The sequence below is a fragment of the Sinocyclocheilus grahami genome, unplaced genomic scaffold (assembly GCF_001515645.1).
Source record: "Sinocyclocheilus grahami isolate Dianchi unplaced genomic scaffold, SAMN03320097.WGS_v1.1 scaffold305.1, whole genome shotgun sequence".
NCBI lineage: Eukaryota > Metazoa > Chordata > Actinopteri > Cypriniformes > Cyprinidae > Sinocyclocheilus > Sinocyclocheilus grahami.
Genome location: NW_015505484.1, coordinates 264,191 through 290,525, shown reverse-complemented (window position 1 = coordinate 290,525; position 26,335 = coordinate 264,191). Strand labels below are relative to the sequence as shown.

Sequence of the window (26,335 nt, the reverse complement as noted above, 5' to 3'; positions counted from 1 at the left end):
TCAAGAAATGTTTCTTATTATTATATGTTGTGTTGAAAACAGTTGTGCTGCTTAATACTTCTGTGGAAACGGCAAAACAATGTTTTTGTTCAGGATTTTTTTGATGAATTGAAAGTTTAAAAAGAACAGCATTTATTGGAAAGATAAATCTTTAGTAACAAAATATTAATATCTTTACTCCCATTTTTGACCAATTTACTGCATCCTTAATAAAATCAATTTAAAAAAGAGTGGTCAACTGTATAAAACGTGCCATGATTCTTATAACTTTGAGAGAGTTAATAAACATACCTTTAATGCAACATTCAGTTACATAACGCAGCTTAAGGTTTATTTTAAGCAAGTCTGATGCTTTGGACACAGAATGTGCTTTGAGCCGAGATTAAGATCAGAGATCACGACACAAGATCCACCTCATCTGAAACAAATACATCAAAATTAGTTAATGTTAAACTGATACAAATCTCAATGTGCCTTTTACCTCACATTTCTGTAGCATTTAGCCACCTAGTTTTAATACCGAACCTCTCATAAGAACACTCTCTATTCTATCTACTTTTTACTTATTATATACACAAAACACTTTCTATGTGTACTGCGTTATACTAAAAGGGACTGGTCACAGCACTTAGATATTGTTGCTCTTTTTTGGTTTGATTGCTTCTATTGTCCTCATTTGTAAGTCGCTTTGGATAAAAGTGTCTGCTAACTGATTAGATATAAATGAATCAAATAAATTGCACTGTATAGACGGATTCGTAAGAGCGCAGGAGTCGATCAATGAATTGATATAGGTATTTATTTGCAGTCAGGAGGCATAGATGAAACAAGACGACAACTCTGAAAGACACTGAGGAGTCTATGACCAACAAAAAAATATATGGGTTAGAGACAAACACAAAAATGAGAGAAAAAAAAAAAAAAGCAAACTCAAAGGCAGATCCCTCCGTTCTAAAGAGAACCTCACTAGGATACATCTCTGATAAACACACCAGCTCACCCTTCTATATAAAAGAGCTCTGTAATATTAGACAGAGATGAAGATATATTTCAGAATGTCTTTGAAAGGACTAAGATGAGCTTGTAAAAGATTTTGAAGCACTGAGGGGGAAAAAACAACAACAACAACCTTCACCTCACCCAAACATCATATGTAGATTCAACAAAGCACACTAGCTTGACATCATTTTTTAAATGTTTAATTCTGTACATGTAATAAATGTGATGACAAGGTATTCAGTGTTGATTGCTTTTAAGGTCACAATTCCACATGTGCTTGACTTCACTCGCTTGGAAAACCGGTTAAAAATGGTCAGTTTCTAAATGAGTCCCGCACTCCACTCTCAGCACAGGCTTCCATTGCACAAAGATTAATACACTAGAGCAGAGAGACGCCACCCGCTCCTTTAACAGATTTAGAACATAATATTAAATCATATCTGATACATTAACAAGCTCATGTAGTATACAGGTTTCTAACAGACCATACAGTAAAGAAAAAGAGAATTGAATAGGGAACTGAATGAATGCCTGAATGCTTCTGTAATATATGCCCAATTACTGAACCATCTATAGGGTTTTGACAACTCCCATCCTCCTGAGAGGCTCATCTGAAATTCAACTCCCTGTCCGGGCATCCATAGGGATCCATATTCTCCATCAGGATGCAGAAACGTCACTAGTATCACATCAATTGTAGGCATATCTGCTTCTTATAGAGAATGAGGGTGGTAGCAAGGAGAAAAAGAAGCGCAACATTCGGCTCAGGCTCTTGAACAGCTTTCCCTCTTTCTTTTAAAGATATGTTGATGCATAGACTTTTATTTCTAATGTTTTTTTTTCAGAGTAAAAGACATTTTGAACGATTAACAGCACACTTCAAACTCCCATAGAGTCTATTAGGTTTTTTGCACACTTTAAAAAGGTGAAAACGACAAATTAGACAAGATAAACAGAATAACGAATGAAAAAATAGAGACAGTATCAGTAATGCCAAGGTTGAGAGAGAGAGAGAGAGAGAGAGAGAATCAAAGAGAAACAGAACATAAGCAGAAAAATACAAATAATTGGATAGACATGAATCTAACTTGTTCTAAAACATCTTTCTATTCATATTGGAATAAGATGAGGGATTTTATTTCACTGTATTCCGAGTAGGTCTAGATTAATTTCTAATGCGGTTATTTTTCTGTCCTTCAGTACCTAGAGACCATTAATCAGTGCTAGTGTTTCTCACAGAACACCTAGTACAATCAACATCGACGTTCACATTCAAGCACACTCTAAAACCCGGTAGCTGTTTTGTTCTGAAGAAACGGTTTAAGCTCTATTTGAGGCTTCGCAACCTGATCAGCTGTAGAGCAGTAACAACAGCATATCTCCTCCTCTATCAAACACACGCACACACAAAGTCTCAAGAGCCTGTCATCGAAAGAGAGGAGAAATTCGGGTCAAAACTCCCACCACTAAAACCAAAAGAACACCGTTATCTGACAGAGCAACATTTCCTTTACAAGGTGGCTTCTTCCTCAAGAGTCACGTGGATGAGATTATACTTGAGGTAAAGAAGATGATGGGCAAAGGGATTTTGTTTATTATGTTAAATAAAAAGTTAAAGCGCTTCTGAGTACAGAGCCAAGGGAGGAGAAGGGGGGACCTGATGCTCCTAGCTCAGGAGCTGACGAATCTCCTTGTGCATGTGACACAGGAAATCCACGTAAGAGGCCCCACCATTGTTGCTCTTATCCTCCACAAGGAAGTGCTTGAAGATCAGCTCCAGCTTGTCTTCTTGTTTCACCACCATGAGCTGAAAGACAACGATTATTTACATTTAAAAGTACTTAAAAGTAGTGAAATTCCAAATATAAATAAAAAATACATAAAATTCAATAAAAAGTCTAACAACAACTAAATGAATAAATAACAAAAAATACAAATAAAAATATAATTAAAAAGTAAGTTTTTTTGTTTTTTAATGAGGACTCAAGTATCACCCTATAATCATGAGTGACGAATAATTACAGACGAACATTAATCTGGACAGAAAACTACTTCCTTTTTCCCCTCAGTCTAGGTCATGCATAATTCCTGGATTATCTTGACTTCCTGATGCTCGTTTCATTTGCTAATAATTTTATTGTACGGAGATAAAAAAAAAAAAAAAGTTCAACACAAGTGACCTAAGCTTTCAGAAAAATAAACATTCTTTTCAGCTGTCTGAATCACAAATTTCTGCAAAAACATAATATCAAGCCCTGTGATGTATTTACCTTCATGTATCGTGAGCGCTGCGCTCTGACGGACTCGATAATCTCCCTTAGTCTCTTTGAAAAAGGATTATCCAAAGCCGGCAGAGAGGTCTAAATCAGCAAAACACACAATAAAAATGGCAAATGTTCACATCATATTTTTTAAAAACAACATGCAAAAACATGTCAAGCATCCAAGGTAAAGGATTCAAGTTTCATATGTGCTCATAAGTAATACTCGAGCTATATAACTGCTTCTGTATGAGATAAAAATCAAATAATTTATTTACATATATGCATATTTATAAGGAGTCGTACCATGCTGGGGTCTATCTGGCTGAAGGCCGGCGTGCCAAAGATGTTCTGAAGCAGCTCCTGTTGGGCATTGACCCCAACCCAAAGGAAAATGTTCAGTCCGTTCTCTAACAGGTACACTCCTCCCCTAGACAGTCTCTCCTCTGAGTCTCTCACTGACACAGGCAGAGTCATGCTCTCAACATCCAGCTTTTGCTGTAGAGAATGTACAGTAACTGTCACAGCTCAATTACAAAATCAAATGGGCTGATATTACTGTGTTTGTGTCTCACCAGCGGAAGCAGACGAGGGTAGAAGAACACATGGCTCTCGGCCACATCCATAGTGCTGACCAGCTGTCTCAGGTAGGCACGGTCATCCAGGGAGACATCCGCCCCTGGCTGCAGAACGTCACTCTTTAACATGCAGTTCAGGTACACGGGCAGCAGCTTCATACATTCTGGTAAAATCAACTGTACTCAGACAAATAGATAAGAAAATATCAGCACAATGTAGGATATGACAAATACTGAAGATATTTAATCATTAAAAAACAGGATTTGTGTGTTTTTGAGTGGGGTTATGGCATTATGATTTTCTGTAGTTACCTGCCCTGCTGAAGATGGACTGGCACAGTTCTTGCGGTAACAGGCTAAGATCTGTGCACACTGATTCATCAGACTATCACGGACATTCTTGGTAGGACTGCTGAGTACACTCCGATATGCTGTAAACACATAAAACAACAATCCTTAAACTCAAATCAGGTCCCAGAACACATCATTAAAAAGTAATCTTTCTGTCTTTGAAACTTTTACATGAAAATGGCCTAGATTATGAGCCTCCACTGAGATGCTAAATAGGTAAGTGCTAATGGTTGTCAATCATTTTATTTATGGTTATGACAATTTATTGCTGATTTGCCTTTGCAAGCCATTTACATTTTGCAGCCATTACATTTTGTAGGAAGACTGGGGAGCTCTACTTTTTGAAAACCAAACAAAAACCAAACAAAGCCTAAAGCAAACCAAAACAATGATGCATAATTAAATGACGCAGAGAGACTATGAAGGGAGCTCTAGGTTTTGAAAAAGCAAACCAAAAGAAACAAAAACACCAAAACAAAAGCTGCTGAAAAACAAACAAACAAACAAACCCAAAGCAATAATATTGAATGCTGTACATAGATTGGGAGGGAGCTGTAGCTTTTGAAAACGAAATAAAAACTAAAACAAAACCAAAAGAACAAAAACAAATAACAAAATAAATAATATATCAAATAAATATCATAAATTTTTTTTTTTTTACATTGGTGTAACAGAGGTGACCCACAGAGTGCTAGTGCAGGAAGCAGTGAGGTGGTGTTTATCCGACGAGTGTGAGAGGATGCGTGTGGTTTCACTCACCATATTTGGCAAAGAAGTTGATGATGGTATCAGTCTCACAGTTCCTGTACAGGTCTGCCAGCTGAGAGCAGCAGTTCACTGCCATGTTATGGATCCGAAGTCGTCGCTGACCACTGCAGCTGGTGTACAGAACCGCACACTGAAAGAAGAGCGAGAGAACGAGAGTACAGACGAAAAGGTCAGCACAGCTGAAGTCATTAAATGAGACTGAAGTCAGTGTAGCTGATACTTCACATGTGTGTGCATTGTGCAAAAGTAGACACATACACACCTGCATTAGAGCTCCAGTCTCCTCGCTGAGCTTGTCATCATGTCTGAACTCCACGGTAACAGTCTTGTCACAGTCTAGTCCTGCCAGCTCTACATCGGTGGTGTTGCTCATGTAGAAGGAACCAAAGAAATCGGTCGCCCGGATACCTGCCACAGCACCGCACACAAGTTAAACTTATACACATTAAAAACTGATGATAAAAATGTCACATGGCTGATATGTCTTGGAGAGATGTGCAATAAAATAATAAAACACATTTTGTGCTGAACTGTTGTGGATTGAACAAGGCCATATCTTGGCTTTTGAAGTTGAACACCTCGGTTAAAATGAGTGGTGATTTACACTACAGTTCAAAAGTTGGAAATGTTAGTAAAAAATGTTTCTTGAGCACCAGATTTCTGAAGAATCATGTGACAACGAAGACTGAATTAACAATGCAGACTGAAAATTCAGCTTTGCATCACAGAAATAAATTATAAATAATTATAAATAAATTAAAATAGATAATAAATCTATTTTAATCAAATAAATGATCTAGCATAATAAACCTGTTTTTGAAACCGTTTTTTTAATCCCTTTAAATCAAACCAACCCTAAACTTTTGAACAGTAGTGTATAAATATTAGGGGTGTAACGATACACGCATTCGTATTGAACCGTTCAGTACGAAGCTTTCGTGCATTACAAACCGAACGATTTGATTCGTTGGACTAATCCTATTACATTTGGAAAATAAAACAGCTTAAAGTATGTGAAATATGATGTTCTCAGTGCCACTACGCTCAACAAGGCTGCCCAAAGGACGTAACGGGCAACGTGCTGGCTGCCCCGCGATAATCTCCTTTTGCTGGGGTGCGTCGAAAGACGATCTTGTATCGACGATAGCCAGAGATATAGTCAAAAACATCAATTGTTGGCAATATTAAGATGTTTGGCATTTCCAATTAATGTAGGCCTGTTACAATCTTATTTTTATTAGGTCTATTATTATGATTATGAAGTTACTTTTATTAGGCCTATTAAATTAAAATTACAATTAATTTGCCCCGCAATGATTACCAAATAACGGACGTGCTGCGAGGATAACAAAAGATTAGGCTATACATTTACTTCTCAATTAAAATGTTTTTATAAAAGGTATTTTAATACAGGTCAATTAGCTATTCAATGATTTATAGGCCTACAATTAAAATATTAATACTGCAGTCAACAATAAAAATCAATGAAATAAAAAGCTTTTATTTCAAGCACCGACTTTCAAAAACAACCTGTTTAACACAAAATATGTTTCTTCTAATTTTTTTCCACTATGTAATATTAGAAATATTAAGGGAATAAATTAAAACAGTTAGCTATGTACCGTTATCAGCATATTTTGAGGTAAATTCGTCTCGTCGTCTCTGAGAGAATATGCGGCGTCAGATGCTGAAAGCTCCGTCCTTCCGTTTTTACTTTCACTTTCTGTATAGTGAATTGACTGAGATTAAGATGTTCACCGGCATAATTTTGGGCAAAGTTTGCACGCTGCTTGTGCGTGATATCCACTGGCTCGCCTTCATGGTTTAAAACAAAAATATTTCCAACATTGCGACGTAACCAATTACCCCCGTACTGAACCGAACCATGACACCACTGTGTCATATCGAACCGAACCGTGAATTTTGTGAACCGTTATACTCCTAATAAATATATGTGGTAGGTAAATGGCAGGATGAAGAAAAATCAAGCAATAATTCAAAATCTGGTGTACAGAGCTGTGTATTCACCTGTGCTGGTACGGACCCTCATCACTGCATCAAAGCCCATCTGCTTCTGCACATCTCTCCTCAGGTCATTGAGAAAACGCTCCTGGTCAGATGGAGCCTGAAACAAACCATAGTGTCTATAATCACAGTGCATGTTGTTTTTGGTTAAGAAGATTTCTTTGGTCTGGTCACGTATGGTATTAATGACTAGATGGTACAGTTCTCTCATACCTGGAAGTAGGTGTATTTGTAAATGGAGCCGCCCGTTGAAATGGGGACCACCCCTAACGTTGCTACATCAACATACTGGTTGGGAAAGAGGAAGAGGTCCACACAGCAACCCTGTGCAACACACTCCTTGGCTAGAGTGTTGTAAAAACTAACTTGGGGCTGGAATAATGACTGCAAAAGAAATGGAGATGGGAACTTCACAATGTGCCGTATGGAGAGGATCCCTTAAAACTACCTAATAAATACCACATTAAAAAGCTTTCTGTAACAATGTTCCCATAGCTGTCAAAGTCTCAATGATGACAAAACATTTTCAGCTGCCGCTGTGCTTTCAACATTGCGTTTTTCAGAGACACACACAATGTAATGAGCAGTACAGATTTGAGAGGAAGAGGTCATGGTACCTTTTCTTTATCAGAGCCCACTAGTTTCTTATCCTCCCTGTTCTTCAGTTTGCCTGGAGCCTCAGCAATGGGAAGAGACGAGTGGAAAACAAAAAGCTTTCCAGCACAGTCTGCAGCCTAGATGACAAAGAAGAAATGTCACTGTTACTGAATAATTCCACTCCGAGCGGACACGAAACACTCAAACCAAAATAAAATGTAAAACCAAGTTTCTTCCATTAACACTGTATACAGAAATGCTCTATTTAATTACTACAAGGCTGGCATCATTTTCAATCACAATGCGTTGCAGGAATCATTATCATTCATATGATGTACACACACTATGAACTATGAAATTTGCCCTGATGCAGTAAGATCAAATACCTTGAGCGCTTCCAGCCCGGCCTGAATGACAGGCCCAAACACAGTTTCAGTTTCCCGGGTGTCTGCAAACATCTCGGGGATCTGATCCAACAAACTGGTGGCAACGTACATTTTCATAATCAATATGCTTTGATGGTCAAAGTTTCAGGCATCCTAGTTTTCACCCTAGCTTACATGGAAAAATTCCACTAAATTGTGAATGTTACAGTGTACTCACTACACATACAATACCATTCAAAATGATTTTTTAAAGAAATTGAAAACAGTTATTTTAAATTGCAATATAATTTCACTACATTACTGTACTTTTTTGAGGAAATAAATGCAGTCTTGGTGAACAAATATATTTTCAAAAAAATAAAAATAAATAATAAATAAATTCTTACCAACCCTAAACTTTTTAACAATAGTGTACAAAAACTGAAACCTACCTCTCAATAACCACCCTGGACTCTGAGACACTGACCAGAAATCCATCCAGTAGGGGCACAAACATGTCAGCCACATCTGACACTACCATCATCTGAGGCTGAGCAAGGGAGGCCTTCACATTATAGAAATGAAGCACTTTATTGTAGGTGACGAAGCCAACTCGAATGTTTGATTCCACATCAGGGTTCTCTCTGCATGGACCAATAAATAGGCAATATCACAATTACACATGCAATGTTTTGTTGTACATGCAAAAAAAAAATCTCTCTGCAGATATGAATGAATGTTCTGTGTTATCCTGATCGTACTGCTTCTCGTTTAAACTCTCACCTTGGCAAGTAATCCAACAGTGTCTTCAGCTCCTGACATACAATTCCCACCATGCCATTCTTCACAGCATTGTAGGACACGTCAATCAGGAAGATGAAGGCTGGTGGCTGAGGAAACTTGTTGTTCTGTCAATAAATCATATTTAAAATTAGCAATCCCATACATATCAGCACAGAATTTTCTTAAGATTGTAGTGGCATGATGGGAACATATACTGTACCTTACAGTAGTCCACAGTAGCCGTAAACTCATAACTGCCCATCGAGAGCTCTGGTCGGTCGTAGCAGTCCACCCTCTTTCCTGTGTGATCCAGATGCTGGAAGTAATGGGGAGGCACTAGGAGTGGGAAAGAAAAACAGAAACCAAAACATTAGATGTTGATTAGGATGAACTCAACATGACAAGCACGTTACTGGAGCATTACCTACCCTCGGTGACACAGCTGCAGAAGCCACACTGGAAACGACGACCACCTTCGATAAACTGCATGTACGGGCACATATAGGCCTTACAGCGATTACAGCGGATGGGACCACTTTCTCCATGATCCAGGAGATATGGCGGTGTCTGCCAGTAAAAAGGAATGACATGCCATTACCCACATACCCTTTTGTATTAATTTTAAAGGAAAACGACAACATGCAGTAGTACACACTCCTAGAATGTGGCCTTTTACCTCAACTAGAGGCAGAGGGGCCAGGGGATTAATGACAGCAGCCAGGGGAACCTGGGACTGTTTTGCCATGTCGGAATTGCAGGGAATGTTGTAGGCTGTACAACGGATGTAGCGTGGACTCGCATTCCCTTTGGAGAGATTAATATAATGCATATTATATTAAGACCTATAACATCATGGAATAAAGCCTACCGTTTTACATAAAATAAAAAATAGCATGCACTATACATATAGCAAGGCAATTTTCCATTCCAAACAATGTCTAAAAGTATTTTAATCTCTATTCTTACCTTGATCTTTAACTTGGAATTTGGTGGTGACAAGAGGTGGGGCTTGACCTCTGACCCCTGTAGTAAAAGGTTCACTTCCCTTGTTCGCTTTGTCATCCTCGATAACCTGAATCTGAGAGAACAAACACCGGCCTATGAAAGAGTGACACACCTTTATTCATGAACAAACAACACACCTTGACATTTCACCCGATAAACCTCTTTATGCTCGTATAGAACTAATCCAAACAGGATCAGTAAGTTCATAAATTTAGCACCACATCTGATCATCTAAACCAGATTAAAGGAATATTCAGGGTTGAATAAGTTAAGCTTCATCGACAACACCCGATATATGCAGTCCCCATTAGTTTAGCTCGAATACCAAACACTTTCTTACTGAATAGTCCCACAGACTTTCACAACAAGAGCATAAAGTGCTGCAGGTATGAGCCCTAAACCCAGGAAATGAGTTAGCATTTTAAATACATGATTTTGAAGTCAATGTTTTTTAATGGATTTTTGGTTTAATGTCATAAATAAGGTCTTTGGTTAACAAGCTTAATACATTTTCGCATTTTATTCTACAACACAAAATATATGAGTGATATACCCCACTCATGGAGATTATCTTGATGAACAAAACATGAAGAGATCACCAACTTTTGTTGTTCATATAGCAATAGTAAAACTATTAGTATTGGCTTTTATCAAGGGAAGTCTATGGTAATGCTAATATCCAGGTTAGCAATCAACTTTACGCCAACCCTGCAGCTCTATTACTGCCCTCTTGTCATCCCAAAAAATGCCATTGATAGAGCTTGAGTAGCATCTAACCCAGAATATACCTTTAAACGATGGGCCACTATGTTTATATAAGAGATAAGAACACGTCAGTCATGCACACACTGTTACTATATTGCATGCCAGAGTGAAGATACGAATGGTTTTGGTGGGCACCAATGACCAGTCTAAAAAAAATAGTCAAATGTGAGTCCGTCATCTAGAATCAAAGAAATTATGACTTAAAGGGACTTCTGTCATCATTGACTCCCTCATGTCGTTACGAACGTGAATGATTTTTCTTCTCCGTGGAAAACAAAAGATATTTTGAAGAAAGTTGGGAACCTTCCATTAGACAAAAATATTTTGTATGTTCCACAAAAGATAGAAAGTCATAGTTTTGGAACAATATGAAAAAACAACAACAGAATTTTCATTTTTGGGTGGACTAACATAAGAATTCATGTTATACAGATTTGTCCATCTCATTAAGGAAGTTGTCTGCTACACAAAAGCTATGTCAGCTCTATAAGAAGAAGAAATAAAATATTGTTCATCTATTCTAGACAGAGTCATTGGCATCCCCATGTGTAAAAAACAGAGAAATCGGGATACAGCATAACAACACAGAACGGCAGAGAGACACGAGGCACTTACTGGACTTGGGATTGCGTCTGGGTCTATTCTATGTCTTGTTTTCTGCACAGGCGGCATGTCAGAGGCTTGCTTTACATTTTAACAATTTAGCCAGCAAATTATAAGAGAGGAGAGGGATAGAGAGAGAAGCCAAAACAAAAGAAAAAAAAGAGAGAAAGAGCAGAGTAGATAAACAGAAGTGTAACCACAGTTACAGTTCCTCTGTTTTTTTTTTCCCAAGCCTAGAATTATTGATGATTAATCACACTGTTTAGCAGACAGTGTAAGAGACGTGTGCAGTTATTGTGAGGCGGCACGTGCAGAGTTTCCAAGCCTTGAAAAATCGATGAATCTGGATTTTATTGTTACTAATAGCCGCCATAATGCATGCACATCAGACACAGGAGACTCCAGAGCGAAGCCTTTCTTAACACAAGCACATCACGCACCTATTTACATAGATATTTATTTTACAAATTGATAGTGTACATCTGTGTGTGTGAGTGTATATGCAAATGCATTAGTACTGAAAATGATGGATAAATATATTAAAACAAACACACTTGAAAAATCAACACAATAGATGTGTGGGAGAAGGTATGGTGGACAGCGACCTTGTGTGCATGTCCATGTCAGATGTGGAGTGTTCATACCGGGCTTGGAATAGAATCAGGATCAAGCCTCTTTGGGGCAGCTGGCGCTAGAGCAGGTGCAGCAGGTGGTGCTCCATAGTTTGGCTGCCCAGGATATGGTCCCGTGTAACCAGGCTGAGGACCTCTGACCTGCCCGAAAGCACCTGGTAGGGAAATAATATATAATAAGCAAATCAATTCACAAAGACTTGTGAATGAATTAGCCCTGTTAAATGGTTAGTTCGCCTAAAAATGTGTACTTGTTCTAAACCCATGTAGCTTTCTTAAAAACACTGAAATAAATGGAAACTATTTTTAATAATATTAGCTATAATTAACAGTAACAACACTGGTGCTCACCATTTTGCTGAGGATATCCCTGCATTCCTGGCTGTGGTGGTGGCCCTGACAGGGAAGTGTTGATAGGACCAGGTGGCATGCCAGGTTGTGTAGGGAGTATATGATTAGCCTGTGCCATTGGAGGCCCTTGTGATGCCATAGGAGGCCCTTGAGATGTCATAGGAGGCCCCTGTGATGCCATAGAAGGCCCCTGTGAAGCCATAGGAGGGCCCTGCATTCCAGCAAGGGGAGGCCTTGGTGGAGGACCAACTTGTGGTGGAAAACCAGTAGAGGTTGGAGGGGGACCTGAGTGGTAAGGTGAGGGTTGGGAAACTGGCAGTTGGGGCTGCATGACTCCTGGGAGCTGAGATGGAGTCGAGGTGGGAGGTGGACCTGCAGGGAATGCAGAGGGCTGGGAGGTGGGAAGCGGTGGTCTTGGGAAAGAGGGCTGCGTTGAAGGAAGTGGGCCTCTGTATAACTGGGTGGGACCTGGAGGTACCTGGGCTGTGGAAAAAGGAGGCTGAGAGACAGGTGGAGCTTGAGGGAAGGACTGTGGAGAAACCGGTGGTGGAGCTTGGGGCTGAGTGGGGCCAGTGGAGGAGAAAGGTGGGACAGCATTTGGGAAAGGCTGCTGGGCAGGTGGCATAGTTCTGTAGTATGACTGAAGAGGAGCCTGAGCTACAGCTTCAGTAGGTGGAGGCTGTGAGTGAGCAGTGGAAGCGGGTGGGAAAGTAGGTGGAGCTGCAGCCTGGGACACAAAGGGATGGGCTAGAAAAAAGAAAGAACAAATTGTCAATCACAGCGATGCTCTAGATATTTTTATGATGTTAACATTTTCAAAGACTTATTTACCATAGCTTGGGCCTGCAGGGGATGGTGCAGTGGAGCCAACCTGCATGCTAGCCATCTGATTGGTCATCTGCTGCATGCTGACAGGTGGAGCTCCAAACTGCTGGCCGTATGGGGGTTGAGGACCAGGCAGATTCACTGCACCTGGAGTGTAAGTTTGAGACACTGGAGGCCTAAACAAGCAATTAAAATAAGATCAAAGTAAGAAACATGACAATGCTGCGAAACCATGAAAATAAGACTTAATTTGCATTCATTAAATGGAAATGATTTATAACCCATTTATGTAATATCAGCCACAAAACTTAAGAGGCAACACATAGGCTAAATTACTAATAGATTGATAGAAAAGACACAGTTATGTGCTGATATTATGGGTCACTGACCTCTGTGGTGGAGCACCCATTGGTGGTGGTCCATTCTGAGTTTCTCCTTGCCCAAACTGAGAATAGTTCTGGGCACCCGAGACAGGTGGTGCCCCAGAGGTGGGGGGTCCTCTCATACCTTTAGCAGGACCAGCAATAAATAATTAAATAGTTTATTATCCCAACAACACACATTTTATTTCCAACTTTTATGATTAACCTTGAGCAACAATTTAAGCAAATGATGCAGCCTAGAATATGGAGACTTGTTTGTTGGTCCTTTTCTTTATTTTTTCTACTTATGACAGTATTAAGAAGAATAAACAGCTGTAAAAATGTGGGACCTATGCTGAATAGAAGGGAAGGAAAAATATTATAGGCCGGAAGAGTCCTCCTTACAGCATTTTTTTCTTCATGACAATGGGATTATTTTGCTGTTGAGAAAAAAAATGACTTTTAGGGATTATTATAATTGTAGACACATTTCTGATGGTAAATATTCTATAGTGAATGGTTTGTACAGATTCTTATAGATCAAGATGAACCACGTATAAAGTTGTAGTTCCTTATGTCAAGCCAACTGTGTGCATAACTCTGTATCGACTCAAAGCCAATTTTATTTACATTTGGCACTAAGCCAGTGTCAAATTTGTAGGGCGTTATTTTAATGACAAATGTCGAGAGCGCATTATTGTAGCGCGAAAGCACATAAATATAATGCGCAAATCTCTGCACTTGCACGCGGAAAACCGGGCACGAGCTCTCGGAAATATGCTGCTCTCGCTCAGAGTTCGCGCACTTAAAACGTGTCTCTACTCACCCTCAAACTGTGTCCTGCGCACTCACAAATCTCTCTATGCTCATGCGCTAGATATTAAATTCTTTTCACACCTGAATTAAACGTTGTCAAAACTTAACCAATCAGATGTCAAAGATGGATCTGTAATTTCTTTACAATTGAATACTACTCAACTACTAATCAAATATTAGAAATCAATTGGGTGCTTGGATGATTTGGAAATAACCTAGTTTAACAGTTTGGTCAAACCTCTCTACACGATTTATCTAAACAAACAAAAAAGCATATGAAGTTCTTGTGGTCATATGTATTGTGTACTTGGATTGATACGCAATACTTAATACTTAATACCAATACTTAAGATTTGGAGGCCAAATATAACACTATAATGAATTTCTCATATTTGTCATACACTATATTCTATGTGTTTAATGCATTTACAGTCAATGTAATTACATGTAACTGTCATATAACTGTATATTCACTGTTTTAGAGGAGAGTGCCTAACTAAAATCAGAACTGAAAACAAACATTGGATTAAAAAAAAAAACTCCCAATAAATGTCCAAACAGCGATGCAATCAGAACATTTATTGTTAACATATCTTGCATCATTTACATCTATTTTTCCAGTTGATGTTGAATTGATAGGAATTGTTACTTATTATTGCCATCATACCAACTGATAATTTATTGCAATAATTTTAAATTCAGTTGAGGTATCTGACATATTATGACATAACATTGATCTTTTATATGAAGTCTTTAGCCATATAGACTATAATATGTTGTTTTTAGATCAACTGCTCAGAGACCAACCAGGACAGAGGTTATATGTACAAATCATCCAAGCACCCAATTCCTAGCCATTTCTAATATAGGCTACATTTCATTACCATTGCTAAATATTATTAAACTGGAAAGAAATTAAAGATCCATCTTTGATTGTCAAAAGAATTCCAGGTTCACTTCCCTCCCAGCCAATTAGATTTCACGCACTTTCATCGGTCAGTCGTTGAGGTCTGATTGGTTAAAGCTTTATTTATATAGAACCTTTTAAAACAGTGTTTACAAAGTACTTTACAGAGAAATGCATATGTGCATTCACAGAAAAGAACAACATGCAAAATGCAGTAAAAGAGATAAAGTGGGCCTAGTAAAACAATGTACAATAACCAGTTTACACAGTTTAAATACAACAATAAAAAAATAAAGGAAAGGCCCTGAACAAATCTGTTTTGAGACTACTTTTTAAAAGTGCATAATAACTTTTGATAACGTTTAATTCAGGTGCGAAAATAATTAATATCTAGCGCATGAGCATGAAGAAATTTGTGAGAGACACATTCTAAGTGTGCGCACTCTCTGAGTGAGAGCAGCGTATATCGGAGCGTGCGCGCCCGGTTTTGTGCGAGAGCAAAGGAAATCCACGTAAGAGCGGAGATTATATTTGTGCTTTCGCGCTACAATAATGCGCCCTCGACATTTGTCATTAAAATAACGCCCTAATTTGGACCCTGTATACAAGTATTACAAACACACAAGAGTAGTCAAACAACTCCCTTGATTTACATGTGAGGGAAATAAAGATTACTCGATTATGAAAGAATGATTAAAATACTATTGTTCAATTGTATACTAAGAGTATTGAGGAAAGAGAAAATGGGGGAAAGAGTCTAATTGTGCAAAGATCATCAGGCAAGGAGCATGACCGTTTTTCCCTGTGTGCCTGTCCACAGCTGAGTTTTGACTGCATCCTGTGGTTTGATTGCCCAGCCATCCCGCACACTGCAGTCAATAATGAAATGCAGGGAATACGGAAGAGGACAAGCTGCTAAGCAGAATTAAACCAGTTACCTAGGTCAAGAGGAGAGGACAGGTCAGAGACTAAGTTTGTTGCGAGAGTCTTAGAGGGAAAGCTTGCATAAGGAGAATATCCTGCAATACAAGAAAGAGAGAGCAGTGAAAAATGGGAATGAAATGTGAAAACAGGAGATGATAGGTAAAAAGAGGAGGCTGGGAGGGAGAAATCAGACTTCGCTTGCACTCCGAAAAAGATCTTACAGACTGAACTTAAGCTCATATTAAAGTTAAAGTTTATCCATTTAGCAGACGCTTTTATCCAAAGCGACTTACAGTGCATTCAGGCTATACATTTTTTACCAGTATTTATTATATTATTAATATTATTATACATTAAATGATAATAACCTGTCATAAACACATTTCCTTAACCAGTCACAATCATTTTGTACTTTCACCCCGCTTACCTTGCGGTGGACCTTGTTGGTAGGCAGAGCCCGGCCCATTATAAGGTGCATACTGAGCCGGATATCCCGATGGCACGTGGCCACCCCCATATCCTGGCTGGGGGTAGCCCTGATACCCAGGCTGAGGCTGCCCATAAGGAGAGGCCATGTGAGGTTGCTGGTTGACATTCATTCTCAGTTCATCCCTAACTCTGAAGACAGGGCAGAAACAGAGGAAAAAAGGATAAAGAGAGAGTGAGGGAGTAAATCTATATTTATGAGGTAATGCAGTGAGAAGAGCTTAAGAGGTCTTGTTAGTCTTTCTGATGCTTTCAGGGGTCTAAAGACATGTGCCGCTGGGCTGCTGGCACAGCAAAACTCCCGACTAATCATTTAAGCTCAGGCCAGAGCAGCAAATGTTGACATAAAAGAGAAATTTGCAGAAAAGCGGTTTCACCCTTCAAGCTGGAAAAACGTTGGGGTTTTTAAAAGCAAAAAACACACAGAAGTTGATGAGTAAACAAATAACAGGAAAATGTCACATAAATTTTTGGAATCAGAATCAAAATTATTCATTCATTATTGCAAAACATATTTGTGACCCTGGACTTATTGGGCCTAGTGGTAAATGTACATCTCATCTACACATCAAATCATAAATAAAGCCCCTTAAAGTAATATTCACAACTTGCACAGTGTGACATTTCTTACTAAAACTGTATTTAGAGGGGGAAAAAAAAGTTACAATGGGATTTGATTCATCTAAAAGAAACTGATTGGATCATAAAAAATATGCACTGAAGACCAGAATAGAGTTAGAAGTGAATAAAAGTTTGCAGTGGATCATGAAGGTCTAGGAGGAGGTCAAGTTCACCCTATACATAATCTCGGCATCATAATTTAATAAATTAATGTTAATAGGAGCACACACAAAAATTGGTGTAGAAACAAATTTTACTTAGACATTGTTAGTAAATTTCACAATTAATACATTGAATTAAACATGAATTTTGAATGAAAAGACTGAAATAGTATTTTCTTGTAAAAATGTACTCCAATAATCTTTATTTACAACTTTGAAAAATCTTTTTTACAGTGCATGAAACTGCTGAATTAACTATTGGCAGGAGTTTAGAAAGGCAGTACCTACAATACTCCAAAATGACCTAAAATTATGCCAAAACAGCTATTTGGTTATTAATAAGTATTAAACAAAAGCCTGCAAGGCCTAGTAAGTATCGTCAGCCAAAAATTGCCAAAAGCCAAAAGTTGTTTCACAATCGAGCAAGATATTACATGGTGATGAATAAAAGTTGGTCTTTGGAGTCATTCATTGGAGGCTCGGAATATGCACTGAGAAAGTAAAAAGATCAATTTTTCATGTCAACTTTAAACTATGAAATTTTGAAGTATGATCTTCATTTCCAACCTGAAATTTCAGGCCTGTATAGGTTTAATACTATTTAAAGTAAATTATGATGATACTCAAATACATAACTTTCATTCAAAGAAAGCACACCCTAATAACATTCACAGCACATAACAGACGTCTGACGTATTTTGTGTTCCACACCCACCCCAAACATCTGAGACTCTTCAACTCGTTAGTTCAACAATTTACTAGAGTAACTCCTGAAGCTGCTTATATAACAGTGTTTAATAGTGTCTCCCACATATCAATTTCACAAACATCAATGAAACAGAAGCTGACTGGAGCAAACTCAAATGACACAATTACTGCCAGCACATTTGCTTTCTTAATAGAGGTTACGAAAACCCACAAAATACAGATAGAAAAGTAGTTTTAACAGCAATTATAAAATATCTACATGTATATTTTTTAATAAATCAGCTTTTAAAACTACTCCTCCTCATTTCTAGCAAGTAGAATAGCAAAGTAGCATTAGCACAACGCAGCCTTGAATAATGTTGAATAATTCAAGGCAATGGATAACGTAATAGTATACAGCATCACATGTGCGAGGACTTACAGAGATAAACGTGCTTATTTTCCATCTATCTGTCTGAAATGACAGGCCTGCTGGATGACCTGAATATACACAGAGGGAAACTCAAGTCTGAGACTCAAACTGGAGTCACAAGTCTCCTGATCAAGCAACTGGTTTCCTGCCATAAGGCTTAAAGACAGTGATGATCACACAAGCAAGTGCCACTAAAAACTGCTTGTCCATCTGTGGATTTTACCACAAAGTTTGCTAGAAAAGCAGCAGCCTTTAAAAATGTAATGAAAGTAGATTTACATTTAACAAGCCGTCATATATAGGGGGCGTGGTTTAAAAAGAAAACATATGGCAGATAGTTACACATTAATTTACTATGGTGAACACAAGAGAAATTCTCTTTTTAATTAATATTCACAGAAACTTGCATTAAAGTTGTTTAGTGTTGATTTTTAGGTAAACAACCTTTTTTTGCCAACTTGAAAAAAAGAAAATTAGTATTTCACACCACCCAGTGTCATGCTTTCACTTTCATACATACAAATTTATAAAATAGAAGCAATTGAGAGGGACATTAAACTGGTAAAACAATAAAACAACAACAAACTAAAAATAAATTAAGATGATGACATTAAAGGGGTAATATGATGCTGCTAAAAACAACATTTTGTGTATTTGGTGTAATGAAATGTGTTTATGCGGTTTAAGGTAAAAAAAAAAAAACATTATTTTCCACATACTGTACATTATTGTTACTCCTCTATGCCCCGCCTTTCTGAAATGCGTCGATTTTTACAAAGCTCATCGTTCTGAAAAGCGAGGTGTGCTGTGATTGGCCAGCTATCCAGAGCGTTGTGATTGGTCGAATACCTCAAGCGTGTGACAGAAAAGTTACGCCCCTTACCATTTTGTGATTCCCTGTCCAGCCGGAGCTACGAGACATAAACATAAAAAAACCCCATTATAAACTAGGCATTTGTTGCATCCAGTGGGGACAGAATTATGGATTATAATGGCTTATACTGTCTTTTTACGTGTTGCGTTGCATCGTGCCGCGTAAACATAAAACCATGTCTGCATTTGTGATCAGATAAATGACAAACAACAAGTGCTACTCTACACTGCCCAAAACTCGCGTTTGAATCATCAGTGGTGAATTCTTTAAATATAAAAAACGTACTTGCATTCTGTGAGTCAGAACAGACAGCATTGTAGTCTACTCTACCAGGATCAGGAAACAGTCCTCCATAAAATGTGCTGCACACATCTGAATATTTGGGTTGAAGTGTTCTGGAACCGTGTTGTAAATACAACTTAACCACTGATTTCTAGCCGTGTCCTCTTTTGGAAGATCAAACAAAGTAGTTTCGCTTTCTCAACGAAACAGCGTCACACACCGCGGACTAGAGTGAGCGGAGGCCTAGAGTGAGCCGGCGGCTTCCCACATAGTGACGTAGACATGTGGGGGCGTGTTAGAAGGAGGTAGGAGTGGTTGACTCTTAACTTCTATAAAGAATATCTCTTTGGATTTGAGACTTTAGTCTTTGCAACTTTACAGATCTTCTTTATACACCAAGAGCTTGTAACACTCCAAGGAGAAAGGAAAAATTTAAATCGCATCATATGACCCCTTTCAGACACTCGAAGTTGAAATGTCAATCAAGAAGTTGAGAAACAAAATCATAACAGTCAAGCAGATGCATTGCAGCAACGACACATCTGCTATTAAAACTGAATAATATACTACCGAGTCATTAAGTTATACCACACATTAGGCTTTAATAACTGACTTCATGTTTAAAATCGCCGAGTGGCGTATGAGGACATTAAATCCACTCACTCTCAAACCTCTTGCTAAGCTAATTTGGGATGTTTATCGTTTCTGGATATCAAAACAGTATCATGAAATGTCCCACTGGGTCTGCCAACACACATCTCACCTTAATAAGCCTTTATATCGTATGAATTACAGCAACATGTGTCACTTTAATGTATTAAATATGAAATTTAAACTCCTAAATGACTCAACGCTGCGGCTCGCGCTGAACGTGCTAAGCTAAGCTAACAGTGACAGGAAAATATATAACCACATAAAAAAACAAATATCAAGCGCCAATTGACAGCTCACCTCATAAACAGCTCGATGAGTTAACGAACGGTTTGTCAGGACGCCGTTCCGGTTCTAAATGCCGGTAAACGCGATAGGGCTGCCGTTCTTTCACGGAAAGAGAGCAGCGAGACGGACGTTAATCCCTTCCTCACCCGCACCGGAAGAACTGAGAATGTATGCCACGTCCACATCCGGTCATGATGAAATAGTAGTTGACGATGGAAGACTTTCACTTTTTGGAAAAATAAAACGGTGGCCTACAATAAGTTTTTTTAGAGAGTTATCAGTATCTTAATTGCTATCTGACCTGAAAGAACAGCTTAGTAAATTAGTCTGTAAAAAAGAGAAAGCTTTAGTGGATGTATTAGCATACGTTTATTTTGCACTAAATCTAACCATTAAAGATATTTGGAATATTTGCCGCTTACCAAGACTTTTTTATATTAAGCAAACCAATCTACCTTTGGAACACCTTTAATAATTTTACAATTTCTAAATTTTCAGAATATTGTAATAATAATAATAATAATGATTTATAACAATACAATTTATTGTTTATTATTATTCCTCAGTGTAGGTATATGGGGAAAACAAGTGGTTTCCAAATGACTTTTATTTTGAAGTACAGAACTTCAGGTATGTTAAAAATATAGTAACATATGGAAATAATGACCAAGGACGGAGATATGTGTTTAATTTTCTAAGGAGGACTGGACTGGAAGGACGAATTTAATTAAGATATAGTTAAAGTGAGACAGCAGATGGCAGTAATGCAACACTATGGATGCCAACTGCCGTAAAACTCCAACGAAGAAGAAGAACTTCCGGTAGGTAGGGTTGCTTGCTGTTTTCTTCCACATCGCTTAGACATCAGTGGTTCTGTTATGGACTGACAGATACGCGGCCTGTGGAATTAACATTTTCTCAATCTTAGAAACACCACCCCTGTCTGGACAGATAGTGGCGGGGATGCGGCATCGACATGGGAAATCTTTTCGGGAAAAAGAAAGCAACTCGGGTGACCGAGCAGGACAAAGCTGTGCTGGTGTGTTAGACAGCTGCTAACTGGCTAATCATTCTAATGAGAGAAGTTACTATATATATATATATATATATATATACTGTTACATTGTTAGACAACTGACTTTGACCAATGAACAAGGGAATGTATGTTAAAGACAGAAACTGAGCTTCCTAAAAACAGTAAATGGAAGATATCCTACATAATATTATACATACATATTATGTTTTAAATCCTTCTTTTTTTTTACTTTAAAGTCTATATTGAAATATGGAACAGTTTCTCACGTCATCTCATTTGAATTAAATTACAATTTCCTTCCCTCATCCCACATTTAAAGTGAGTTTTCCATGTTTTCACACTGAAAGCTTCTCTTAATCACATCCAGCTGTTCTAAAGAGATGCTGGATTTAGGTGTCTGTATTGATCTCTGTTTTGCTTTGTTGCTTTTTATTTACCCTTTACATTTGGTCTTGATAGATTCAGTAGATAAGACCTCCACTGTGATGCGAAATCAATCGATGTGGCCTCTAGACGGAAGCATCTCTAATGTTTTACACATTTGCCAGGAACCTCTATGAGTTGTATATGTGCAGCTGGCTGAAAAAGAAACAAAGAAAGGAAATTGTCCATTGTATTGGATTTCTTGACCTTTGCAATCAAGGAGCACACAAACCATTAAATACAGTTTACTCTCTCGCTTGACCTTTAAAACAGGGGTGCTCAGTCCTGCTCTTCTGGATCTACCTTCCTGCGGAGATCAGCTCTAGTTGTAATCAACACAATCTTAAATAATCAAGGTTTTGGGGTTCATTTGAAAATGACGTGCAGGTGTGCTGGAACAAAGTTTAAAAGACTTATCATTCAGAAAATATTGTCGATAACTGTATTGACACTAGGCTATCGGATGAGATTAATTGAGCTGAATAATGCTGCTATTGTCTCCTTGCTGAAATTAAAGTTGTTTCAGAATTGATTAAATTTCCAACATTGACACTGTTATTTTCCTGTTCATTACTATGAAGCTGCTTTGAAACAATCTGTGTTGTATAAAGTGCTATATAAATATGTGACTTTGTATTATGTTCGATTTCTGGGTACGATTTTGATGGAGCGGGTCAAATTGACCCTAACTGCATTCAATGCAATTCCCTAAATATCATATTATTAAAAACGAGAAGGAATCAGGTATGAACGGAACAATTTTAATATCAGTATTTGTCACACAGTACAAACAATTATCAAATATATCATTTATCATTTATTATCAATAATATCAAAAAGTATGATTTTTAAAAATGTGTTTAACCACATTTTTTAACTCCTTAACTCTTACCGTTCCGCTGGCAGAAGTTTACTTCTATATTACTATATTCTATAATACTATATTACAGTTAAATCCTAATCTAATCATGACAACCTATATATCGTTGGAAAGGTCTAAGACTCCTAAATAGATATTTTACCACAGTTGTTTGTTACAAATTATGTAGTAACAGTAATAGAATAATTTATGACAAGAGTGCACCTCAAAACATATACATCATAATAGGAGTTCTGACCTTTGTCACAAAAAATATTTTTCCCTATCACGTTTTAGTAATCACTTTAAAATGTTTTAAAGTAGGGTCAGTTGTAAATGAGAAAAAGTCACAAAATATCAAGAATAAAATCACAGGTTAACTGGTATTTCCGACAGCTCAAAAATCAAAATGGGTCAAATTGACCCAGAACATAATACAAGGGTTAAATAATATGACCAAATTTTGAATAAATATTCTTGTACACTCACAGTATTCAGTGGGCGATACGTTTTGTGGTCGATCAGTGTGGGTTTTTCAATGGTAGAGTCGTATATGATTACATTGTCTGCCCTCAATCCTGTGTATATGATAGTACAGTGAGGGAGAGTGCAGCAGGGGAACTGTGTGTTGGTGGTGTGGGTAGGAGCTGCTGAGAGATAGGCTACATAAAGGAATCCCTGCCTACATCACAGTCAGGCACAGACCCACGCATGAATTGCGCAGTGCCCACTGCTGTACTCATCTCATCTGATCCTCCTCCAGTCCTTGGGTGATACACGCTTAAAAATAAAGGTGCTTCACGATGCCATAGAAGAACCTTTTTGTCTAAATGATTCCATAAAGAACCTTTAACATCAGGAGAACCTTTCTGTTTCACAAAAGGTTCTTTGTGGCGAAAAAAGGTTCTTGAGATTATAAAAAGGTAATAAAGAGATGGTTCTTTAAAGAACCTTTGACTGAATGGTTCTTTGTGGAACTAAAAATGGTTCTTCTATGGCATCGTGAAGCACCTTTATTTTTAAGAGTGTAGTTGCACTAAGAGTGATGTAGTGATGATGATGCTGGGAATACAACCATAAAGCAATGTTTCTCAAAACAACAAAAGACATCATCTATCCTTTGATTTACATATAGATTTGTAATTGTTTTACACAAAAAAATGTCTCTAATAAGTCGTTTATAAAATATTAAGAAATTAATAGATGAGTAAATTGTCTTTTCTTATAATTTCGTTTTAACATCCTCTCCTTTCAATTTAAGTTTTTTGTATGGCGTTTTCACGATACGTATTATTCCACAGATAAATATTAACTATTAAATATGATTAATTCGCACTTTCTAGTAATAATGAATCTTTTAAGTGAAACTTTTGTTGTTCAGTGAAGTCACACCTTTTTTGCGTGAACAAATAGCATTCGAGTACAAGTTGTAAAGGAGAATTTCATTGGTTGAACCTACAATTTCACTGAACTAGTCACTGTTTTGAGCCTGAACGAAACTCATTTGTGAAAGAACTGAATGTATCTTGTGTCTGGTTTGTGAGCGAGGGTTAATCTGCCGTCAGATTGAAAAAATAATGTTTTCCGTTCAGTTCGTCAAGTGAGTCATTTACAGTAATGAATAAAATAATTGTGTGTGAATAAAAATATGAATGAAATCATGACTGTACACAATTTAAATGACATAAAAATCAAATTTAATTTTAGATTTATAATTACTATTTAATAACTGAATTAAGCTATTACTGTGGATTATTTTCTATAGCTTGTTTAAAGTAATGTCCTCCTGATGAATAAAATTAAGAAAAGATAGGTTTGCTTTGCTCATATATATCAGTAAAACATATGAGTTTTTCAGTAAACTTGTAGACACGAACATTTTAAAGGATAATGACTTGTTTTAGTGAGGGTTAGGGTTTTAAAGGGGTCATATGATGCGATTTCAAGTTTTCCTTTCTCTTTGGAGTGTTACAAGCTGATTGTGCATAGATAAGATCCCTGAAGTTGCAAAGACTAAAGTCTCAAAACCAAAGAGATATTCTTTATCAAAGTTAAGACTCTGACACGCCCCCACATATCTACCTCACTATGTGGAAATATTAGCATAACGCGCCAGAAAGAAGGCGTGGTTTCAGTAACCGCAGTTAGTGTTGATGCAGCATGTCAGGGAGATGCTGTGTGTTTCTTTATTTAGCACTTTATTTAGCCTTCCGAAAGTAGATGCATTTAGGAATCATGTCACAATGCATGTTATATAATTTTGTTATATATTAGAAAATATATGATAATATATATTTTAAAATGCTTTTTAGTGCTTTTTTGGAGTCAAGTTAAACAATGAACTTTAAACTATGACTTTCCATGACAGAGTTGACTGCTTACCATTTAGCCCAAAGTGTATATATATAATATAATATAATGTGTGTGTGTGTGTGTGTATATATATTTATTTTTTCCGAAGTATCAATCATTGGCCAGAATACTTTTGAAGGGTGACGTTTTAATTAATTTTGACCATGTCATTGTTTATTCGTGCATACAAAATGGATGAGCTACAACAGATCAACAATAATTGGCACTGTGAACAAACCAAAAAATTTGTGTTAAAATTTTTTTTTTTTTTGCCACAAATTCATCTGTTACTTAGTAGGAAGTAGTCAAATTTGATAGATGCCATGTTCCACATAAACTGGTCTTAAACCATTTGAACTAGTATTCTTTTTTGCATATTGTTGGGCCTATTGAATTTCAATCTTTTATGTGGTTACTTTTGTATGATAAACAATTTTCGTACTGTATTGGGTTGCTACTTGATGTCCAAAGTAAAAACTAGGTCCTTATACAAATCTAGTTGAGAAATATGGTTTTATATTCATATAACTGGCAGCTTTGTCTTTTTAATGCTCATGTTTGTTGCATTTTCTGCACTGATTTTGGGGGGGAAATCTTAAAAACCAAAAATCTACAAAGAACTCGCTGAAATGTTTTCAGTAGAGATGCAGTACACTATTAAGTGTAGCAGAACTGTTTAATAAACAAACACGAAAGGTGCAAAGCATGTGTAGAGCTTAAACGACAGGCATGTCAGTTTTGTGGAAATCTGCCATTCTTTCAATGGAATTCTGTGAGTTTAGCAACTCGATCTGTTGGCAATTCTTTGTCCAACTTCATGTGTGATTTTGGGAGTGTGTTGATATGTATGTTTGTGTGTACGCCTAGCAGCTGCTTAGTAATCTCACAGGACCTTGGGAGCTCAAATCCACCCGTCTGCACTTACGAGTGACTCAGCCTGCATCTGCCAGTGTGTGGGCAGTGTCTCACGGGCCAATGGAGTATGTGTGTCAGTACGTGCATGTGCCTCTGTCTCTGTGTGTGTGTGTGTGGGTAGTGTCTTGCAGACCGAACGGTCTGGTTGTGAGAATGTGCCTTTGCCGAAGCGTAGGGGTTGTGAGTGAGTTCAGCTTTGTGTGTGCCCACGGTGAGTAGGACATTCATACCTCGAAGATATTGTCATCTGTTGGAGGCAGTTTCCTTCGTACCACATTGCACTGCCCACACCTTGACCACATGTCCACGCTTGAACTGGCCTCTTACTGGGCCACACATCTGTTGATGTA

General features: G+C 37.7%; 1 protein-coding gene across 4 annotated transcripts; it reads right to left on the bottom strand.

Moving 5' to 3' along the window:
- Positions 1-781: 781 nt before the first annotated feature.
- Positions 782-20,575, bottom strand: LOC107601422 (protein transport protein Sec24C-like). Of its 4 annotated transcripts, XM_016293585.1 has the most exons (25): positions 20,413-20,575; positions 16,345-16,535; positions 15,932-16,012; positions 13,298-13,415; positions 12,915-13,084; positions 12,084-12,830; positions 11,745-11,887; positions 11,113-11,181; positions 9,694-9,805; positions 9,404-9,531; positions 9,156-9,294; positions 8,948-9,063; positions 8,728-8,852; positions 8,397-8,588; positions 7,966-8,059; positions 7,600-7,716; positions 7,196-7,366; positions 6,986-7,082; positions 5,220-5,365; positions 4,949-5,087; positions 4,151-4,269; positions 3,836-4,015; positions 3,567-3,758; positions 3,270-3,359; positions 782-2,806 (listed from the first exon to the last, which is right to left on the bottom strand). In XM_016293585.1, the coding sequence occupies exons 1-25, from the start codon at positions 20,415-20,417 to the stop codon at positions 2,666-2,668; spliced, it is 3,822 nt and encodes a 1,273-aa protein (XP_016149071.1). In that variant the 5' UTR covers positions 20,418-20,575; the 3' UTR covers positions 782-2,665. The 4 variants fall into 4 exon arrangements, with proteins under 4 accessions (XP_016149071.1, XP_016149072.1, XP_016149073.1 ...); XM_016293586.1 differs by lacking the exon at positions 11,113-11,181; XM_016293587.1 differs by lacking the exon at positions 15,932-16,012.
- Positions 20,576-26,335: the final 5,760 nt, after the last annotated feature.

Excerpts from the sequence above, each read along its gene's own strand:
- LOC107601422 (XM_016293585.1), bottom strand. Across the intron at positions 7,083-7,195 it reads ACAAATACACCTACTTCCAG|GCTCCATCTGACCAGGAGCG; the intron begins GTATGAGAGAAC and ends GGTTTGTTTCAG. Across the intron at positions 4,016-4,150 it reads GTCCATCTTCAGCAGGGCAG|TTGATTTTACCAGAATGTAT; the intron begins GTAACTACAGAA and ends GTCTGAGTACAG.